This window comes from Bipolaris victoriae (assembly GCF_000527765.1).
Source record: "Bipolaris victoriae FI3 unplaced genomic scaffold scaffold_86, whole genome shotgun sequence".
NCBI lineage: Eukaryota > Fungi > Ascomycota > Dothideomycetes > Pleosporales > Pleosporaceae > Bipolaris > Bipolaris victoriae.
Genome location: NW_014575306.1, coordinates 215 through 16,883, shown reverse-complemented (window position 1 = coordinate 16,883; position 16,669 = coordinate 215). Strand labels below are relative to the sequence as shown.

Sequence of the window (16,669 nt, the reverse complement as noted above, 5' to 3'; positions counted from 1 at the left end):
AGGAAAGCGTCCGGCGCCTGGTAGGAGGATTCGATGTGTGCTCAACAAGAGTCGTGTGCGTGTTGAGGGCGAGGTCGTCTCAGCTCTGTCCGTCCCTGGCCGGCGGCGGACGAGTACGCGCTACCGCCATGGCCACTGGGACGGTGTCGAGTCTCAGCCCGGTCAGCCCATGGCGGCGGCAACCCCACGTCTCTCTGACATGAGCCACACCGCAGTATCAGCGGACAAGACGGATCAAGGTGCATGTAGAGAGAGTGAGAGAGAGTACAGTGACTATGTACATACATGACAGCGCGCATGCCCCGCGTTCGCGACAGCGCTACATGGCACCTGCAACGGTGACGGCGCGGGTGCTGGCGCCCCCATACATAGAAACAGTAGCTCCATGTTCGTCATCTGCTCCACCAGTTCGCAGGCGTTCGCACAGCACACAGTCGACGCCGACGTGGAGCCACTACGTACGTGTGCACTGAGCTTCTGCTGCGTGCTCTCGTCAGACCACTGCACTGCTCGTCCGACTGTCTACTCAGACTGCCCGCCATGGACAAAATCGACATAGCCAACTTCGATGTGTCCAATTTCGACCCCAATGCCATCCTGCGGGGCGCCCAGCTGACTCTAGTTGGCGGTATGTTGCTACCTACCCATCAGGGTATCGTCATCTTCCACAGCTGCTGTCTGACACCCTACACAGTCAATCGTGCCCTCCAGAACCCGCGTCTCTTTACCTCCGACCACTACCGCCAGGCCGCCATAGCCGTAGCTGCTGGCGTCGCCATCCGCATCATTGTCGCCATTCCCGTACGTTCCGAAGCATAGCCTGACCAGGTTCACAGCAAACAGCGTCGCTTACATATTTCAGATTGTTGGTGTACGAGTGCTACTATGGATTCTCTCACTGTTTGTCGACATGAGCCAGACGGGGTTGGACGAAACGATCATAGATAGCCTCCACTTCCTTGAGCACTCGGTGCTTCAGGTGCCCTTCTTCCTCATGACGCTGATGCGCTATGTGACGCCGACGCTCGACCAAATGTCAGTCACCACCACTTGTACTCGGGCTCGTCTAACCTCCATCTTTGCAGGTTCATGGACTCGCTGCGCTGGGTCGACGAGACATACGTACAAAAGCACAAGACGGACGATCCGCACAACCTCCGCGCCATGTACTATCCCAACCTTGAAAAGTACCCCGACCACGCACCTAAGCCGGAGAAGAAGGAGAAGAAGCCCCTCAAGCAGACTGTGATAATGTACGCCACAAAACAGAGCAGAAAGGCGGCCATTTCACTGGGAGTCCTGGCTCTCTCCTACGTGCCTTACATAGGACGCTTAGTGCTTCCGGCTGCCAGTTTCTACACTTTCAAGAAGGCGGTGGGAACTCAGCCAGCTGCTGCCATTTTCGCAATGTCTCTCCTCTTCCCTCGCAGGTACTTGGTCAGCTTCCTACAAGCTTACTTTTCTTCTCGCACGCTTATGCGTGAGCTGGTATGTTCCGCTTTCGGTATCTCCCAAACCTTATTCCGCTGACACCCCGTAAGCTCGAGCCGTACTTCAGCCGTGTTCGTTACACCAAGGAGCAGAAGAAGCTTTGGTTCAAAGACCGCGCCGGTGTCCTTTTTGGGTTCGGCCTCGGCTTCTACATCTTTGTCAAGATCCCACTCGTCGGCGTCCTAATCTACGGTCTCGCTGAAGCCTCGACAGCGTATCTCATTACCAAAATCACCGAACCACCTCTGCCGCCGACTGAAGCCGAAAAGTTCAAGGAAGAGTCGCTCCGCTGGAAGAACAAGCACGAGTTTCTCAATATGCCCTGGCAACACATGGACGAATACAATCTGGCAATGCACAGGCCCAAGGAGCAGTCTGAAGTGCGCCAGACTCCGAGGAAAACATTTAGCTAGGACGGCATAATGTCCACCCCACTTGGCCTAAACTGAGAGCAGCCCCTCAGCCATGACGTACACGCAGCTTATTTCCGTGGAAGCAATGGCGGCCAGGTTCAATTGGGCAGTTGGCGGTCAAGCGCAATGGACTGCCACGCTATCTAGTATGGCGGGATGATGATGTCCGATATGGACATGCCCCGCAGTGGGGTTGACGCGTCTTGTTATGGGAGGTAGCCTGATAGCTCCATTCAACGATACATAACGTAACCGCATCGTATCACTGAGCTTATCATAGACGATGTATCGATAGTTTGAGAGGGAATGTACGGCATCTCGGTAATTGGGTGTTGTAGCGATAACAATCCATGACCTGGCCCTTTCGGCATCCCCCTTCGTCCGCCTGACATTATATCATGAGCCCCTCTTTCTGTAATGGATCGTGTTTGCTCCTTCTTACTTCCTTTTGATTTTCATCCCAGTCCCAATTCCTAACTTGTAGATTTCAAACCGTTACTATGGGTAAAGACGCCATCCGATACGCAGCCAAAGTCGATCTAGACAAACCAGCAGCAGAGCAAGAATGCTTGCACGTGTGTCTCCCGCATCTCACACTTTATTATCCCGTTCTAACCAAAGTCACACCCCAATTCTAGAACCGCTGGCATCCTGAAAACCCCTCGTACGCCACCATCAAGCCCGGTGAAGTCGTCAAAATCGAATGCGTCGACTGGACCGGCGGCCAAATTGGCAACAACGACTCAGCCGACGACGTGCGCAACGTTGATCTCACAAAGATCCACTATCTAACCGGTCCCTTTGACATTGAGACTGCAGAGCCCGGTGATGTACTTGTAGTTGAGATTCAGGATGTGCAGCCTTTGGATGAGCAACCGTGGGGGTTCACTGGTATCTTCGCGAGAGAGAATGGAGGCGGGTTTCTAGATGAGATTTACCCTGAGCCGTAAGTTTTGTTCCACGAAATTACTTTATGTGTGAATTATGTGGGGTTTTGAAAAAGGAGAACGAGGACTGATAAGAGCAAAGAGCAAAAGCGATATGGGATTTCGAAGGTATATTCTGTAGTTCCAGACACATTCCTGGTGTTAGATTCGCCGGCTTGATTCATCCTGGTAGTAAGTTATATTCCCTTCTCCCCCTTCTCCCCCTTCTCCCCCCCCCCTTTCCCTTTCCCCATCCCCCACAAACAGCAGAACAAAAAGATATATATAAAAAAAATATACCAACTCAAGACCACAAAAGTCCTCGGCTGCGCCCCCTCGCAAGAAATCCTCGAAACCTGGAACACCCGCGAAGCCGAACTAATCTCAACACACACCCACCTCAACCGTATCGTCGCCCAACCGCCTCAACCCCTCAACACGCACGCCGGCACCGCCTCTGGCTCTCTAAAATCCAAAATCGGCCAAGAAGGCGCCCGCACCATCCCGGGCAGGCCCGAACACGGCGGAAATTGCGACATCAAGAACCTCTCCCGCGGCTCCAAAGTCTACCTCCCCGTCCATGTGTCTGGAGCTAAATTCAGCGTCGGCGACTTGCACTTTAGCCAGGGCGACGGCGAAATTTCTTTTTGCGGTGCGATTGAGATGGCGGGGGTGATTACGCTCAAGTTTAGTGTTATGAAAGGTGGTGTCAAGGAACTTGATATCAAGAGTCCCATTTACATACCTGGACCTGTTGAGCCGCAGTTTGGTCCCGGGAGGTATATTTATTTTGAGGGGTTTAGTGTGGATGAGAAGGGGAAGCAACATTACTTGGATGCGACGGTGGCGTATAGGCAGACATGTTTGAGGGCTATTGAGTATTTGAGGCGGTATGGTGAGTTTGGTTTTCTCGTTTCCTTTCGCGGTTTGTTTCTTTTTTTCTTTTTCTCTTACTCTACGAGTTTTCTTTTCTTTTTCAACGTGGGATTTGTTTTTTTGGACATCCCTACCTCTGTCATGGCATGAACATGCTATGAAACACTTTGAATTTCCTTATTTCTTCTTCCTTTTTTTTCCCCCTTACATGTTTATGGCGCTAACCGAGACATTTTTTTTTCAAATAGGCTACAGCGACTATCAGATCTATCTGCTGCTCTCATGTGCACCGGTACAGGGACATGTGGCGGGCATTGTCGATATTCCCAACGCGTGTACGACTATGGGACTACCGATGGATATCTTTGATTTTGATATCAGTCCGCATGTTCCGGCTACGAAGAGGGATCTCGGTACTTGTGCATATGCGTCAAAGTAGGATGCTTACCCCGCAGTGCATGTTTGATATGCAACTGTTTGTTTTTTGTGTAGTCATTGGGGTAGTTCTCAGATGCGGCTGTTACAAGATGGCCCATGCATGTATTTTGAACTTGGTTGTCTCAGAAGAAATGATTACAATACCATAGGATTGTTGCTGTTCATTGCCTATGATGAGGAGGGACGAGAGAAATATCCCGTAAAACCCGCACCACCGCGACAACGGGTTGAGAGCATAATGGATGCAAAACTCAAACCCCCAAATCTAACTTTCCGCCTGTCCCCTGGTTCTAGGGAGAGTTTTTTGTCCGTGGTCTGAATGTTGATCCGTATCGAATAGAAAGGGCCGATTGGTCACCCTAATGTTGGGGTTGAGAAAGCGACCCAAGGGAGAACAGAGAAGAGATAAAACACGATGCTCCGGATTACGAGCGAGAGTGTGTTTCCCTTGAACCGTATCTGTAAACCTTGGCTCTTTCCCGTGCAATCACGATCTCGATCTTGATTTGATCAAATAATGGATGTGAGACGAGTGGCATACCTCAGGATGGAGAATAATTATGAAAGTGGGGGACGAATATTCAAGATATTGTGGAACGGGTGGAGCGAATGCAGTGGTATTAAGTTGAGCATTAGACAACGCGGTAATACGTGCTCTGATTATTATTCAATTGAGCACTGGCTGCTCTGTTATGTTAGTTTGACCCGTGCGATCGCTGCCCACGACACACGCATGTCGCGCCGATCAATGATAGAAGTTAGATATTGAGCGTACAGTAATGGCCTCTTCGAAAAAGAATGAGGCAACTCTGAGAATGTCTACCAAAGCTGAGCAGCGGCACATGGTTTGCTCGGCCAATGATGATCTTTCTACGAGAACCATTATATTTCAGAGCTGCCATGACAGCGATACAACTACGGCTATTGTTCGTCATAGTGCAATATAGACAGCAGATGTGGTACTATCGACATACTTCGCTAACATGAAAGAGATGCCAGATGGCAGTAAAGCGATAAACTGACTAGGACTGGCTTCTTTTAGCCTGGGGGATGGCGTGCCAGCGACACAGAATCAGAAATATCCGCTACAGTCATGCCGTGTGGTTCAGGAATCTCAAAGAAAGGTGTGGGATATGGTTATGGATTTGTTGTTCAGGGATGGGTCGGAAAATTGTGAGGGTGGTGTAAACATGATGTATTGAGCCATAATCATGGGCAATGCATAGTCGTTCTTCATACCTAAGAGATTACTAAGGGCACATGATAGCATTGAATAGCCCTTTCCTCTTATGTTGCGCCATAAGCCGAGTCGAAGCCGGGATGAGGTCCGAGTTTGGCTGACATGTGTAGTCCCAGTGGCGCACTACCATGTGACGCTCGGTATATGTTTGCTGCGTTAATCTTTTCACAAAACCTTTTCGGCAGCGGAGACTAAGGTTGTTAGCTGCGTAATGTCTTTATGCACCAAGAAAGATTTACCGTTGAGCCCAGTGTTGTCGGGTTCTACGTGCGCGGCCTTGACAGTACCATTTTCGATTACGAGGGCGTATCGCTTTGAACGATCGCCTCCGAAGATGGATGCGCCATCAAAAGACAGGTCAAGCGCTTTTGTGAAGCCAAGGCTAGGATCGCCCAAGAAGCGAATCTGGCTGTTTTAATACAGGGTAGCTGGACTATGATGCGAGGTAACACTTACGCCACTCGAGCCGGAAGGATCAAGAATCTTACCCCATGCTTTCATACTATGAATCCATAACGTTAGTACCAGAAAATGACAATCAGCTCCAAGGAACTGTTTCTACGGAGATTTTTTTTTCTTTTGTGGACAATGTCTCTTGTGCACGTCGAGTCCATGACCCACGAGTCAAACAAGACGTGGCCGCCACCGTGTCGCCGAGTCAGCCATGAGGAGGTAGCCGTGGCTGCCGGGGAGATTTTTGCGAGGAGACTAAACCTACACAAACGGGTCGTTGACCGAGACGACAAAGACTTTGCCGGCGTCTTTCAGCTTGGGAGAGTTGATGTAGCCGGGTACATGGCTTTCCGAGCACGAAGGCGAAAAGGCGGCTGGGACACCTGCGGCTTCTGTCAGACGGCCGCGTTTTTGGAAATGGAGATTGGCGCCGTGTTGGGCTCACCGACAATGACACCCTTGCCAGTCAACTCTTTGGCGAGGTTGACCTTATTGCCGGGCGATCCCTCGACCAGGTCGACGTCGGGCAGCTTGTCGCCCACCTTGACGAATGCGGGCGACGAAGCATGGAAGAGACGGCGGCCAGCGAGGGGGAGCGCGAGGGGCAGACGACGAGAGGCAACAGAGAACATGGCGGATGCAGCACTAGTAGACAGGCGAGAGAGTGCGTGTGTACGTAGTGGTAATAGTAGTAGTAGTAAGTAGAGTGTCGTGGGTACGTGTGTACATACGTAGTAGAGCACGTGTATGTGTGTGGACTGGGGGTGATGGTGGTGGTGAAGGTGGGGGTGCTCAGTTTTGGCTTAGCTGTGCGGAAGGCGGAAGGCGGAAGGCGGCAGGCGCAGGCCAGGGCGAGGGCGACAGCCAAGGGCAGCCCCTTCCCTCACCGACGTCTCTAAGAGGATGCAACCCACAATATCCAGACGCCCGTTTCGGACGTGACAGGCTCCATAAATACGTTGCGGTGCGCATGCCAACCAAGAGCAGTACTCTAGGCCTCACGGCGGCAAGCAGCTTGCGGATAATGACTTGGCTTGGGGGAGAGGGGGGGCCCACTGGTGCGTTAGTGGGTGCATCTCGCACGCTTGCTGTGCGGTGCCGATCCTACTACTGTGCGGCTGGTCATGGGCCGTCAGCGGCATAGCTAGCGGAGCTGCCCACGTCAAGAGGGCGAAGAGACCCATGGCACAGCGACTGGAGAGGGTGGCGTGCGGTGCCCTGGGCGGCAGCATCACCACCATCACCACCACCACTGCCGCCACGACCGCACCTTGCATGTCTGCGCGCTTTTCCACCACCACCCCTCCATCGACCACAGCCGCAGACACCAAGACATTTACCCCAGCCACGCATGCGGGCTTGATGCTATGTGGCGGCGCTCGACAATGTATGCGTAAATGTATAAAAAAGGGACACACGGCCCTCTCGTATCCGCCCGCCCCAGCATCCCTGTTCTCCTCGCTCGGCACGCCCGCTTGGCTCCCCTAGCCCATGCTCGACTGCAATCCTCTCAAGGCCCGGGTTAACCTGCTTTAGGGCCGTTTAGCTCACAAGCCAACGAGCAGAGCCCATGTCTCCTTGCCTCTTCCACCTGAAGGTCCAGATCTCGTCCATTGCCCTCCGTTCTCCTGCGACAAGCCGCGCCTGTTTTGGCTAATTTCGTCATCGCCCTTTCACCCTCCATTCTCTCTGCCAAGCGACCACTCCCTACCACCCGTACATTCCAACGCGCACCCTGAGCCTCGCGCGCCCTCCGCCGTTTGCCGCCCTCTCGACTTGCCTCGTCCCAATTGCTCCTGTCCGTGCCCGCCCTCTCGACATCCATCTTGCCCATCGACGCGAGGTGCCTGTTCCTGTCGCGCACCCACTTGGACGGCCACCCAGGCATTCTGCGCCTCTTGCGCCTCTAACTCTCCCGGCACCATGGATTCCAACCAAGGCGGTGGAGGCGGCTCCAACAACTCGAGCGACTTTGTGCGCAAGCTGTACAAGTACGTTGAGGCGCGCAGCTGTCCAGACCGAGGCCCTTGAATCAACTAACGCCAATTCAGGATGCTCGAGAACCCCAGCGACGAAAGTGTAGTCCGGTGGGGCAATGACGGTGACAGTTTTGTCGTCTTGGAAGTATGCATCTACTAGTCCCATTTGTTTCGTTGCAAACAAGTTAACCCCGAGCCAGAACGAAAAGTTTACCAAACACATACTCCCCAAACACTTCAAGCACAGCAACTTTGCCAGTTTTGTGCGCCAACTGAACAAATATGATTTCCACAAAGTCCGCCACAACAATGAAGAAAATGGGCAGTCGCCCTATGGACCTGGGGTACGCTTTGCACACACACACGCTCTTTGCGGCTTTCGTTCGCTGGACATACCATCCCACGTTTGACTTGACCATGGCTAACCAACACCACACAGGCCTGGGAATTCAAGCACCCCGATTTCAAGATGAACAACAAAGATGCCCTCGACAACATTCGCCGAAAGGCTCCCGCACCACGAAAACCAAACCAAGCAGCCGCTGAAGACTTTGCGCCCTCACAGCAAATGGACATGGTCAGCGGCCAATTAATGGCGACACAAGCCCAATTACACCAGCTCGAGGGCCGATACAACGAACTGAACATTCATCACTCCATGCTTTTGCAAGAGGTCATTGGTTTACAAAAGACGGTCGTTAACCACGAGCATGTCATGCAGCAAATCATGACTTTCTTGCATGGGGTTGATGCGACGCAGCGGAGGAATAGCAAGCTCGTCTTCAATGGCGGTGAAGCCCAGAATGGCAACATGGACCCCCCATCGAACAATGACGACGACAACCCGGCTTCGCCATTGCAGCATGCCTCTAAGCTTCTCAGTGAAACCAACGCCGATGCCATGCTGAACCCCCGCAACCTGGAGCACATGAATGAGATTACCATGAGGATGAATGGCACCTTGACAACACCACCACCAGACTTTGCTCGCGCACAAATGCGGCCCACAAGCCGCGGCCCGCCATCAGCGACTTCGACAAACTCGATGCGCCTGGACAACTTGGACAACCTTGTATATCCAGTCGGATCCTCCAATGGTATTGATCCCATGTACAGCGAGCACATCAACAACATCCCATACGCTGCTCCACCAAAAGCCGTGGACCAAAATGAGCCCAAGGTACCCGAGGGAAAGAAGAAGAGTGCTTTCCCTGACCCAGGGTGGATTAGGCCGCCACAAATCTTGCTTGTCGAGGACGACCCTACGTGTCGTCGTATTGGAAGCAAGTTTTTGTATGCTTTCCACTGCTCTATCGATAGTGCTGTAAGTTTTCTTCTGGTCTCAACACCTGCTACTTGTATTAACTGAGCTTAGCTCGACGGTCTTGAGGCTGTCAACAAGATGAATGCTGGCTCTAAATACGACTTGGTCTTGATGGATATCATTATGCCAAATCTCGACGGTGTCTCCGCGTGCCATCTGATCCGGCAATTTGACACCACACCTATTGTCGCAATGACATCAAACATTCGTAGCGATGACATTTCCATGTACTTCCAGCATGGTAAGACGGCCCTGACTACCTGCTAGCTTTGTACTAACAAGATTAGGTATGAATGACGTTCTACCCAAGCCATTTACCAAGGAAGGACTATTGCATATGCTAGAAAAACATCTTGTCCATCTGAAAAAACCATCAGCCCAAGGTGACGGGTCCATGGTGGCACCACAACCTGTACCGATAGCACGGCAGTTGGTGCTCAAGGAAGAGGAATCGCCAGGCAAATCACCACAAGCCGTCAGCAACTGGAACTCGCCCAACCAAATCCCGGGCGTATCCCCGGTCGGCACTTCAGTTCCAGAAGACTTTGCGCAAGCCATGCGAGGACAACCAGTGCAACACCCGAATTCATACGGAGTCAATCCTATGCAAGGGAACATGGGGTACAATGCTTCATCACATATGCAAATGCAATCACAGCAGCAGCAGCAGCAGCAACAACAACAGCAGCAGCAGCAGCAACAGCAGCAACAACAGGCACAACAACAACAGCAGCAGCAGCAGCAACAGCAGCAACAACAGGCACAACTACAAGGTCATCGCAGACAGGTCTCTGAGATTTCCGGTGGCGACGATATGAACAACCCAGCGAAACGTCAACAAATGTATCCTCCTCAGATGCAACAGCAAATGGGGGCAATGCAGCCGCGCCCTCATTGATTGGCGGCGTGTTAGACGAGTCTGAAGCGAAATCAAAAGTATAAAAAAACATAGAGGAGAGAAACTGGACGCTGGCTTTTATGCCAGCAGGCATTAGCGACGGAGTTTTAATACAGAACAAGGGTGTTCTGTGCGACTCGTAACCGAGATCCCATGGTCGCAAGGCCATTTGTCGTGGCTGGCCCTTTGACGCTTTGTAGTAAAACACAAGGATACAACGGTTCAAAAGCTATGTTGTGGGGGAAGGGCACCAAGGACTGTGTGTTCTGGGCGTTCAAGGTTGGAAAGTGACTTGTTGTTAAGTGACTTGGGAGCTGGGCTGGACATTTGCTAGGAAATACCCTACTTGCTAGAGAAACAATTTGACATGTTATTTTGCTCCAAGGCAACGGAGCTATAAGAGAGCAAGACCTTGTCCTTATCAAGAACGAGTGCAGTGTGTTGCTCCGCAGCGTGTAAAGCTACTGTGGCTAGTCGTGAGCGGCCCAGGAGACTTATGTACCGACGCCTCCGCCATAGGCGACGGGCTTTGTACAGAATCCGCACGTCAGGCGGCGCCTGGTGCTTGTCAACGTGTGATAGCGGACATGTTTCAGGGCGCAGGTGTCGTCGCAATAAGCATCTTGCAGTAGATGCTGCCCCCCGGCGGTCCAGACCACCACAGCCTGGCCAGAAGGCTGCGCACGAGCTCGTTCGATATTCATGCGCCCTGTTGCAGCGGCTTACCCGCAGAGCCTTCCCGCTAAAGGACCCGAGTCCAGACGGGACCCGGGGCACTGGTTTTGCGTGGTGGTCCCCGGTTTTGGGCTTGTGACTCAGCGGCGGTGGTGAGTGTGTGTGGAAGCTTTTTTGGATGTCGTAGCAAAACACCCCGCTACCGACTGCCCGCCCCATTCTACACCCCCAGCCGCCCACCTTTGATCCTTTTTTGCGCAGTACAACACACCCCCCTTCAAGCATGCCGCCAAAAGGAAAAAAAGCGCACGACAAGGGCAAGTCGGGCGAGGAGGAGCGCGACGAGCCGCTGCAGGCCGTGGTGTGTAGTGCCATGCCTTGAATCCATACGGAATTTTGCTAACTCTGTAGATACTCGCCGACCCGTTTGAAACACGCTTCAGTCCCTTCACCCTCGAACACCCAAGGGTACGCATCCCCGTGCAGAGGCACCAGTCGCATGCTGACACGCTTGCTAGTGTCTGCTGCCCCTCGCAAACACCCCGCTCATCGAGTACACGTTCGAGTTTCTCGCAAACGCCGGCGTAGAAGAGGTCTTTGTATACTGCGGCGCACACCGGCAACAGGTTGAAGACTATGTCAAGGCTTCAAAATGGTCTTCCAAGTCATCGCCCTTTTCCAAACTAGAGCTGATCCAGTCGACATCGCATTCCATTGGTGATGCGATGCGCGACCTCGATAGCAGGGGATTGCTAGTCGGTGACTTTCTCTTGGTCTATGGTGATGTCGTCAGCAACCTGCCACTAGAGTCTGCGCTGGCAGCGCATAGGGCGCGACGATTGAAGGACAAGAATGCCATCATGACCATGGTGCTGCGCGAGGCAGGTACCAATCATAGGACAAAAGCCCAGGAAACCAGCCCCGTCTTCGTTATCGACCCGCGCAAGGACAGATGTTTACACTTTGAGCAAATGCCCAACCGGGAGCAGACCCACTATCTCTCCATTGACCCGGAAATACTCTCGACTCACCAAGAAATTGAGGTCCGCGAGGATCTAATCGATTGTGGTATCGACATCTGTACACCAGATGTGTTGGCGTTGTGGAGTGACAACTTTGATTTCCAAGCGCCTCGCAAAGGCTTCCTACACAGCGTATTGAAAGATTATGAACTCAACGGCAAAACCTTCCACACGCACATTATATCAGACCACTACGCGGCAAGAGTACGGAATCTCCACGCTTATGACTCAGTCAGCAAGGATATCGTGTCACGCTGGGCGTATCCGCTATGTCCAGACAGCAACCTGGTGCAAGGGCAGTCATACCGGCTGCAGAAGCGTAACACGTACAAGGAGGAGGGTGTCATTCTAGCTCGCGACTGCATCGTTGGGCCCAAAACGGTCATTGGACGGGGCACCAGCGTAGGCGAAAAAAGTGTCATCACCAACAGCATCATTGGAAGGAATTGCCAAATTGGCCGAAATGTCAAGATTGATGGAGCATACATCTGGGACTACGCTAGCATAGGAGATGGCAGCACAGTAACCAAGGCTATTATTGCAAACGAAGCAGCGATAGGGCGAAGGTGCACAATAGAGGCTGGCGCACTCATCTCATATGGAGTTAGCATTGGCGAGGGCATGGTTGTTCAGGGAGAGCACAGAATCACAAGAACAAAGCGGAGACGAGAAGAAGGCGAGGAGCTCGTTCGGGGCGATGCGGAACCAGCGATTGTTGGTGAAAAAGGCGACGGATTCGAGTTTCACGACTCGGATGAGGATGATGAGGATGAACTTATCGAGGGTCTTGTCCTCAAGGGGCCGAGTAAGTCGAAACACACAACCGCTGCAACCGTGCTAACACAACTAGTGTACAACCTGTCAAACGAGTCAATATCGACGCTCAATTCGGACTCTGAAGCAGACGAGTACGATATAGAGCGCCGCGAGAGATCAGCGACAAGCAGTTTCCTTTCGGTAGGCTCTGCAGACAGCCAGCACGCGGCCAACTTTGATCACGATGCTTCGGCGAGTATCTACGACTCGCTGGTTGAGGGCCATGAATCCGCCAATATTCAACTGGAACTCACAGCACTTCGTATGAGTACCAACGCGTCGGACCATCAAGTAAGACGTGCAGTTGTCTCGTCTTTCGTCAAGCGTGTCATTTCACTCATCAAATCGGGCGAGACAATGAAGAACGCAATTGCGCAAGTCTTTGGGCATCACAAGGAGCTCATCGATCGGTCCATCTTCGATAAGAACGCACAAAGCAAGGTTGATCAGATCGACTTTTTACTATTGCTGCAAGCAGACCTGTGCAACAAGGAGAACGGCGATAGCATCCTGCTGAGCGCAGCAACCAAACTTGTGGAGTTGGATTGTATCGAGGAGGACGGCATGCTGCAGTGGTGGGAAGATGAAAAGAGTGCAGAGAATGCAGAAATGGCGAAGGTGCGGGAGAAGACAAAGTCGCTCATCGATTTCTTGCAGCAGGAGAGTGAAGATGAGAGTGAGGAGGAGGATGAGGAGAGCGAAGAGGATGAATAGACGGATGTAGGCTGAAGCCGTTAACGTCCAAGTGAATGACTACTGCTATTGGACCGATGCATTGGGTGCTCGCCAAAAAAAAAGATGGCATCATGATACAAACGGGTTCTCTTTTTTCTTGTCTATGCTCTCTACGGGGTCCCTTAGCGTTGGTAGTCTCCAAACCCCAATGTAGAGGTTTAGCGACAGCTCTGCACCCACACCTGTCAAGACGTGGGGTGGCGCAGAACTGTTTTTCTTCTCATGTTCTTTTTTCTGTGTGCTCAGGAGAAGTGAAGTGTCGTGGTGAAACACAAAAAGCACGGCATGGTTGTCGGGGCATATCCGAGGTCACGAGCACGTGTTTGCGAGAGATGGTGTGGAGGTCCCTACAAATATAGAACCATGGTAGATGGTGGGCAGCGCTACTGCAGGAGTCACAGGCTGCAACATGGAGGGGTGGAGGAGGGTAGCAAAAGGGGTGGGTTAAGGTTCAGAGGAGGTTTGAGCCGGTGTTTGCGGTGCATGGGATGGGCGGGCGCCACATGGAAAGGCGGCGAAGATCCGGAGAGGCGCCTCTGGGTGTTGGTGCGGTTGCCTCTTTACGTCAGCCCCCCCAAGGCTACAGCCCGAGCCAACCATCGGGTGAGGTGCCCGCATCCAGGACCGCCGACTGCATTCCACCTTTGACCACCCCCAACTCTCGCCTTTGTTGCAGCCGCCTCGCTGGCCAATACCCTTGTCTTCTGTGCCCAACTGTCAACTGTCCCGCCACTGTCCACCGTCCACGCGCACCCAAGGCCTGCCTTATCAGCCGCGCTCACAGTCACACATACGCACACGCACCCATACCCACCCTCGCCGCAGTAGCCTAGTGTTCCGTCATCAGGCGGGACACGCCCAACCAAGACGCCTTCCTCTACAGTTCGCAAGCGGAAGGCTGACGAGGCGAACTACCTCAGTCCCGCAGAGGAGCCTCCCACCAAGAAGTCGCAGCTCTCGCCCGTTCTTCACCTGTCACACACCCCCGCCGCACCCGACGCCCCCGACATGGACTCCGACGATGACTTCAACAGCTCCATGAGCGGCGATGGCTTCGACGACCAGGACAGCGATATGGGCCTGGAGGATGGTGTGTAGACGATTCTGTGATTTCCCAACTGCCCAACTGCTTGGCTGACTGACTGCGTGCAGACTCGGACTTCGATATGGACCAGGACGATGTCGGCTTCGAGTCCCAAGACAAAGACATCAAGCCCACCAAACAGGCATACGAAGTAGATTTCAAGGTCTTCGACCCCGTCCAAATTCAAGCACAGCAAGACAAGCAGGTCGACGAAGTATCGAGTATCCTCGGCCAGCCGCCTGAAGCCACCGCCATCCTCCTCCGCCACCTACGATGGAACAAGGAACGCTTAATCGACCAGTATATGGAGAAGACGGAAGAGATCTTGGAGACAGCAGGCCTGAGTCAGGATTCCACCACCAACCCGCCAAAGATTCAAAAGGTCAAGGGCTTTGTCTGCGACATCTGCTGCGACGACGACCCCAACATGGACACATTCGCCATGAAGTGCGGTCATCGCTTCTGTCTGGACTGCTATAGGCAGTATCTCGCCACCAAGATCCAAGATGAGGGAGAAGCGGCTAGAATACGATGTCCTGGTGAGGGCTGCACTCGGATAGTGGACTTCAAGTCGCTAGACCTTCTTGTTACAGCAGATCTCCATGAAAGGTATGGAAATTGCCACCTCACTTTCCTTCCATTCCACTAATGTTTTGTAGATACCATACTCTTCTCACACGAACCTATGTCGACGATAAAGAGAACCTCAAATGGTGCCCTGCCCCCGACTGCAAATATGCTATTGAATGCCCGGTTAAGAGCAAGGAGCTTACGAGGGTCGTTCCCACTGTACACTGCGATTGCGGACACGCCTTTTGCTTTGGTTGTACATTGAACAACCACCAACCAGCACCCTGTGCTCTGGTCAAAAAATGGGTCAAGAAGTGCGAGGACGATTCAGAGACTGCCAACTGGATATCGGCCAACACCAAGGAATGTCCAAACTGCAACTCCACCATTGAAAAGAATGGCGGTTGCAACCACATGACTTGCCGAAAGTGCCGCAACGAGTTTTGTTGGATGTGCATGGGCAAGTGGTCAGAGCATGGCACCAGCTGGTACAATTGCAATCGATTCGAAGAGAAGAGCGGATCCGAGGCACGCGATGCGCAGGCCAAGTCTCGACAGTCACTTGAGCGATACCTCCACTACTACAACCGCTTTGCAAACCACGAGCAGTCAGCAAAGCTGGACAAGGATCTTTATCTCAAGACTGAAAAGAAGATGCAACAACTTCAGAACTCTTCCGGCATGTCGTGGATTGAGGTTCAATTCTTAGACCAAGCCTCGCAAGCATTGCAGCAATGCCGTCAGGTACTTAAGTGGACCTACGCATTCGCTTACTATCTTGCGCGAAACAATCTGACGGAAATCTTCGAGGACAACCAGAAGGATTTGGAAATGGCTGTCGAAAATCTCAGCGAGATGTTCGAGAAGCCGATCGACCAGTTGAAAGACTTGAAGGTCGATATCCTCGACAAGACTTCGTACTGCACGAAGCGTCGTATCATCCTGCTGAATGATACTGCCGAGAACCTGAAGCTTGGTAAGTGATATGAACTTGCGAATCGTCTTGACCGTTATCGGACTGCTGCTAACTGATGTGTAGGCAACTGGAAGTTCAACGTGGACCTAGCGTAGAAGAATCGTATGAATAAAGATAATATCACACATTACGACACGATGCCCTTTCCAATCAATCGTTGGTAATAGCCTATTGAACCCCAATGTATGCAGCATTACCAGGTGTATGGGCAAAGGAGGAGAGAGAGAGAGAGAGAGAGAGAGAAAGCAACAGGAAGCCGCCCGTGTCCACACGCAGGTCGACCGAAGGAATTCATTAGACTGGAAAAGATACACGTCTCTCGGGGACATGGTGGATGGTCCCTACATTAGGGGATATGTATGTTGCATAAACTCACAGGTAACTGGAGGCACTTTTCTTAAGATATGGAATGGGCATCAATTTTAAATCCAGCATGGCGTTTTGTTTCAAATAGCACGTGGTTCGTTTTTCAGCGGTTCAGCGAGCTAGGCTTTGGCATTTACGTGGTTTTTTCTCTCTTCTTGTTGTTTTCATTGTTCTTTTTCATCATCATCATCTTCTTCTTCTTCTTCTCCTTATTCTACACTCGATGTTCACTATAAGCTTTTTTGCACATGGAATTCAATGGATAAATTAAGAAATTTTTACTGTTTTTTTTCTTTCTTTCTTTGCGTGTGAATGAAGGTAGTAGAGAGTGTGAGAGAGAGGCCCCCCCCCCTTTGTTTTTTTAACTGAGAGAAGTTTCTGAGTAAA

At 52.1% G+C, this 16,669-nt stretch overlaps 6 protein-coding genes across 6 annotated transcripts; 5 read left to right on the top strand and 1 right to left on the bottom strand.

The window, feature by feature from the left end:
* Positions 1–540: 540 nt before the first annotated feature.
* COCVIDRAFT_40498 (hypothetical protein) lies at positions 541–1,904 on the top strand (the record flags this gene model as incomplete). Its single annotated transcript, XM_014697969.1, has 5 exons — positions 541–628; positions 695–801; positions 863–1,035; positions 1,086–1,488; positions 1,542–1,904. The coding sequence occupies 5 exons, from the start codon at positions 541–543 to the stop codon at positions 1,902–1,904; spliced, it is 1,134 nt and encodes a 377-aa protein (XP_014553455.1).
* A 500-nt stretch (positions 1,905–2,404) lies between these two features.
* Positions 2,405–4,145, top strand: COCVIDRAFT_40497 (hypothetical protein; the record flags this gene model as incomplete). Its single annotated transcript, XM_014697968.1, has 5 exons — positions 2,405–2,479; positions 2,543–2,850; positions 2,934–3,022; positions 3,150–3,725; positions 3,955–4,145. The coding sequence occupies 5 exons, from the start codon at positions 2,405–2,407 to the stop codon at positions 4,143–4,145; spliced, it is 1,239 nt and encodes a 412-aa protein (XP_014553454.1).
* A 1,479-nt stretch (positions 4,146–5,624) lies between these two features.
* On the bottom strand, positions 5,625–6,415 carry COCVIDRAFT_75192 (hypothetical protein; the record flags this gene model as incomplete). Its single annotated transcript, XM_014697967.1, has 4 exons — positions 5,625–5,789; positions 5,841–5,886; positions 6,103–6,220; positions 6,283–6,415. Coding segments are annotated over 4 exons (462 nt in total), but the record flags the coding sequence as incomplete, so codon positions are not given.
* A 1,474-nt stretch (positions 6,416–7,889) lies between these two features.
* COCVIDRAFT_107622 (hypothetical protein) lies at positions 7,890–10,038 on the top strand (the record flags this gene model as incomplete). Its single annotated transcript, XM_014697966.1, has 5 exons — positions 7,890–7,961; positions 8,017–8,220; positions 8,256–9,140; positions 9,192–9,381; positions 9,428–10,038. The coding sequence occupies 5 exons, from the start codon at positions 7,890–7,892 to the stop codon at positions 10,036–10,038; spliced, it is 1,962 nt and encodes a 653-aa protein (XP_014553452.1).
* Positions 10,039–10,996: 958 nt separating this feature from the next.
* COCVIDRAFT_107518 (hypothetical protein) lies at positions 10,997–13,265 on the top strand (the record flags this gene model as incomplete). The annotated part of the gene is made up of 4 exons (XM_014697965.1): positions 10,997–11,074; positions 11,125–11,181; positions 11,232–12,540; positions 12,586–13,265. The coding sequence occupies 4 exons, from the start codon at positions 10,997–10,999 to the stop codon at positions 13,263–13,265; spliced, it is 2,124 nt and encodes a 707-aa protein (XP_014553451.1).
* Positions 13,266–14,294: 1,029 nt separating this feature from the next.
* COCVIDRAFT_29312 (hypothetical protein) lies at positions 14,295–16,011 on the top strand (the record flags this gene model as incomplete). Its single annotated transcript, XM_014697964.1, has 4 exons — positions 14,295–14,376; positions 14,439–14,979; positions 15,030–15,916; positions 15,980–16,011. 4 exons carry the CDS (start codon positions 14,295–14,297, stop codon positions 16,009–16,011), a joined length of 1,542 nt encoding a protein of 513 aa, XP_014553450.1.
* Positions 16,012–16,669: the final 658 nt, after the last annotated feature.